Genomic DNA, 5,053 nt, shown 5'->3' on the forward strand with positions numbered 1-5,053 from the left:
TAATTTTAAAAAATGAATCTAATTAATATTAATATTTAATGATAAATATTAATTAACACAAATATTATTTTTTAAGTGTAAGTATTGTTTCTGTGCTCCCATCTGCTCCCTGAACATATACTAAGCACGTAAACACATATATATACATATATATGTACATCCAGAGTGTTAAAAAAAAGGATTCGATATTTGAAGGAATTATAATATTTACCGAGATAAATAAAAAAAAGTTTAATTAACATGGGTCCTAAAATCAACACTTTTAATGTAATTCATTTGTACTATTCATGAATGTTCAATATTGTATATTAATACGAGGCCTTCAAATATCGAACACTTTTTTTTATCATCCTGTATATTAATTACATACGCGCGTTTAAAATGGAAAAAATATGTGGTATGTATATATATGTATATGTATATGCATATAAAAATAATGTACTCATATATTTGCCCGTGAGCATTGACCACGTAATAATTTGTTTTATTTATCTCAGATTTAATATTAAAAAAAAAGTGAACTTTGCCTTTTAAACATTCCTGCCCAAGTACAATGTATTATAACAGCACATATGTACGATAACAAGACAGAATTTCTGAACGGATTATCGCAGTTTGCGTGCATATATATGATATTATTATTAATTATTAAATTTTAATTAGCTCATTGAGATTATTAACAGAGAATTATTATTATTAATGACAAGAATAATAATTATTATTATTAATGACAAGAATAATAATTATTATTATTATCGTAATTAGTATGATAACGAATTAAACAATGTATGTCGTCGCTCCTATTCTGTAAATAAATATTGTATTCTGTAAGAAGAGAGAGTTTAGGGACTTATTTAATATATATATATATATATATATATATATATATTTGCCGACGAATTTGTTGAATTAATAAGAACGTCGAGTCAAAAAAAAGGGGAAACTTGTGGAATTATTCAAAAAAGTTATACTTTATTGTTTCATCAAGATAAAAATTTATCAAAAATACATAGAAAAATAATCATCTTTGTCTTACCATAAGATCATATTTATCTATATTAAAAATATCCGTTGGTTATAATAGCACCATAGAAAATTCGAAGACAATTCTTGCCAAGAGAATAGTAAGTATATGTATATATATATATATATATATATATGTGTATAAATAATAACATACATTTATAAATCTTCTTTTAACATGATTATTTTCTTCTGTAAACTCTTTTTATGTTTCTATGTTCCCATTTTGCTATATTAATATTAAACATTTACGCATGAGGTACACATTAGTCTTGTCACATTCAATCGTTCGACTTATTAACTGAGAAAAGATTGATTTAAAAAATAATATTTCCTTAAATGAATAAGTTTTAAAAAAGATAATATTAACATTTAACAACATTTAATATATATATATATGTATATATATATGCTATAATCTGCTTTTAAAGAATGGTTTCAAATACTTATGGAAAGATTCATTTACACTCTCCTGATTCAATGGACTCTTCATAGCTTCATCAAAAAGACGTTGATAAACGTTACCATCGTAAGCCCCTAAAGCAGATCCAAGAACTTCATCATGTAAATCGAAACCATCAACGATGCCTACAGCATTAGGACGAATAGCTTTTAACATTTCTTCAAGATGTGATTGTAGTGCTGGTATATTTTCTTTCTTTAAGCTAGAAAACTAAAAAATAAAATGATTAGTTAATTCATTTTTTTTTAAAAGGTATGCGGATTATTTAAAAAACTAAAAATTTAAAAAACGTTTAACTCACTCTTAAGAAATCACCCGTTCGTTGTAATACCCAATAGATGCAATACAACGTGCACAATTGTTCTAAAACGGTATGCAATTCTTTGGATAATGTTTTCAATTCTTTGATCGTTTTGACATACCCGGTTACCAAAAAAACTCGACAATGCGATTCGGCTGCTTGCATAAATTCGATACTAGTTTCGTTCCAGGCATTCTCGTACGAAATACCTGCTTTTATTCTGCGATCCATGTTTTGTACAGCCAAATGAATTTTTCTATTAAAAACACAAATTAATTGAAATATTTGTATAGTATATCTATATGAATATTATTATATATAACTGACAATGAGAAACTCTTATGATTTATATTCTTACCCTGCAGCTACTGCTTGATGAGCTTTAACGATACACGTTAAACTACCGTCCCAAGTCTTCTGTCTCATTCCATGTGCCAAATCGTACAAATATTCAACTGTTTGTGGTATCCGATTACCTTTCATAGCTTGTCTCCAAACTTTCAATAAATATCTTGCTGTTTGTAGAAATAATACTGTATTTTCACCCTCGTAAGTACATGATGCCGTTACTAAGCCATATGTAGCGGGTAAATTACTGGCGTCCATATAACCATGACCTCCACAAGAAAGTCTAAGTTCTTCAATTGCTCTTGCTGCATCGGATGAAGCTACTGCCTTAAGGCAACATGCCAGTGCATGTAACTTGAATGAAAAAAATATAATTAGATTTTAGTTTTTTATTTTCTTAAAATGAACTATCTCCGTGTTTAAATGTGCAGTATAATAAATGAAAAAATGTCAATGCCTTGATAATGCATTATTTAATATTAATCATGTTACATTATTCAAGAAATTATTTTTGAATTAATATTCTTATCAGTGAGTTAATCTGATGTACAATTTCTTCAATAATGTATTGTAATTAATGTTAACATTTCTATTTTTAATAATTTTTTTCGCTTAGCGCCGGCAGCGCTACTTCGGATTACTTCGCGTACGCCCGGCCGTATTCTAACTACATGGGCGTAGAACTACGCTTTGTGCACCACACCAATGTGGTGTATCCGGAGATATTGAAACTTTTGTGCATGACACCACAATTTTTTGTCGTGTCGCTGGACGTCATAGTGTTAATAATAATAAATATGAGGCGTTAAGAACCATAGTGAACCTATCAATCAGTTATAGTTTTGAGAAGAACACTTTAGAAAATTGTAGAAATTTTTGTCGATTTGCTTTACTTAATTTTGAAAATGGATCCTTACATTTCTGTCTCTGTTGTAAGTTCAATAAAAGACAAATTTTTAAAATGTGGGATAATAGTTCACTCTGACTCTCAATATCCATATACTGACACATCTAATTTAATATTTATAATATTTATCAGAAACATACTTCTGGAAGTCTTTCAAGTTCACCCTGATGCAATTCAGCAGTTACATTGTTATACATATCCCAAATCCATTCAGCAGCTATAGCAATTGCAAAATACATTCCCAGATTTGGAAAAAGTTTGTATTGTTGAGTCATATAATCCATTATTTGTGACTCTGGTTTACTAAATGGAAAAAACATTTAAGAAAATGTATGTTATTAACGCATAATTTCAAATGACTCAACGCCAAAACTCACAGTTTTAACGTTAAGTCAATTTAAAAAAGTTACTAATCGTTTTTAAAAATAAACATTTAGAAATCATTGTTAACAACTACTCACTTTGAATTTATTTGAGATTGTCTTCTTACCGCACTGTATCTAATAGCGATGGTTAAAGCTTTAGATAAATAAGACGCTACATCTTTTACTAGAACTACTCGTACGAACATCATTGTACCATAAGTTAATTTATCGCTTGTAGCTTTGATAAAAGTCCCATCTTCTAATATCTGGAAAAAAAAGAATTTATTAAGAGAAGTAAAAATAAAATAATTTATTTCTTCAATTTTACCTGAGAATTTTTCATTAACATATGCTCTCTTGGTATTCTAACGTTCTCAAAGCCTAAGAACCCATTATTGGTCGCATTCATCCCTAATTTAGTTCCAATTTCTCCAATTTTGATACCTACGAATATAAACCATTAATATTAATAGTTTTAACATATTATTATTATTATTATTATTATTATTTACATACCTGGTAAGGGTTCATGCGTCTCTTCATCTCTGAGTTGTACGATAAATGGATGTATTCCTTTGCATTCACCTTGTGTATACAACTGTGCAACTACTACGGCATAATTAGCAGTATGACCCACTGAAAATAAACACACGAAATTAAGTGGTATTCTTACAGTATTTACGTAAGGAAAAAGAAAAGACAAAAACAAGAAAAGTTTGACTATTAATACATTATTATCATCAATTAACAGGGAAAATAATACTAACAACCCCCGGGCCACCATTTGTACGATGTTAAAGTTGGACTGTTTAATACAAATTCTTTAGTTTCAGGATCATAAGTTGCAGTAGTTTCCAAACCTCTGATAAACGTTCCATGGCCAAGTTCTGTCTAAAATAAATCAATTACATTTTATAGCTAAATATATATTTGATCAAAAAAAAATATTTTGAAGTAAAAATAATAATATAACTTATTAATTATTAATTAAGAAGCTTTAATATCAATTTTACTTGAGCATAAGTTCCAATAATACTGCAAGACCAAGCTCTAGGTAACCAAGTTATTTGTTGTTCGGTTGTAGCTTGTCCCATTAATGCTGGTATAAACATCACATGATGTAAAATTATCGGATTACCATCTTTTAATATCGCAGATCCTAACAGTCCGCCTAAGATCTGCCTATAAGAAAAAATATAAATAATTTACGATAATAAATAAAAATAAGAAACCCTCTCTTCGTGCATTCATAATTTTATTTGATAAAATATTTAACATATAATTTTAAATTTAAATAAAAAATTAAATATATATATATATTGCATTTATTAAAAAATATTAGATAGATTCTTACATATAAGTAAATATATCACTTGCTCCCGTATCTTGCAGATTTTCTAATTTTTCCAGTACAATGCATCCTTTTCTTATCGCATCCTCATAAATTTCCTTATGACTTTTATACTTGGCAGGCACTTTGTCCTTTAGCAACGGATCGTTTAAAAATTTATTTTCTAAAAACACACGATCAATTAATTGAAACCAGTATGTACATATTAATATTTTTAGCACGGCATTTTTATTCGATTTTTTCTTTATTTCATAGGAGTTTCAATTGAGAATATAAGAAAAGAAATAACGTAAAT

The 5,053-nt window shown here is 28.1% G+C and overlaps 1 protein-coding gene across 1 annotated transcript in view; it reads right to left on the reverse strand.

Annotated features, from left to right (window-relative positions):
* The window catches only part of LOC106792167 (probable peroxisomal acyl-coenzyme A oxidase 1), a 6,240-nt gene continuing 1,187 nt past the window's right edge, over positions 1-5,053 (reverse strand). The window contains exons 2-11 of the mRNA XM_014758374.1: positions 4,762-4,921; positions 4,421-4,589; positions 4,175-4,298; positions 3,924-4,043; positions 3,736-3,851; positions 3,504-3,673; positions 3,183-3,345; positions 2,146-2,489; positions 1,788-2,043; positions 1-1,696 (exon numbers count right to left, since the gene is read on the reverse strand). Coding sequence (XP_014613860.1) covers positions 1,436-1,696; positions 1,788-2,043; positions 2,146-2,489; positions 3,183-3,345; positions 3,504-3,673; positions 3,736-3,851; positions 3,924-4,043; positions 4,175-4,298; positions 4,421-4,589; positions 4,762-4,921 — 1,883 coding nt within the window. The 3' untranslated portion in view covers positions 1-1,435. The remainder of the gene's footprint in view (positions 1,697-1,787; positions 2,044-2,145; positions 2,490-3,182; positions 3,346-3,503; positions 3,674-3,735; positions 3,852-3,923; positions 4,044-4,174; positions 4,299-4,420; positions 4,590-4,761; positions 4,922-5,053) is intronic.

This window comes from Polistes canadensis, unplaced genomic scaffold, assembly GCF_001313835.1.
Source record: "Polistes canadensis isolate GaletaPanama2010 unplaced genomic scaffold, ASM131383v1 scaffold_385, whole genome shotgun sequence".
Lineage (NCBI taxonomy): Eukaryota > Metazoa > Arthropoda > Insecta > Hymenoptera > Vespidae > Polistes > Polistes canadensis.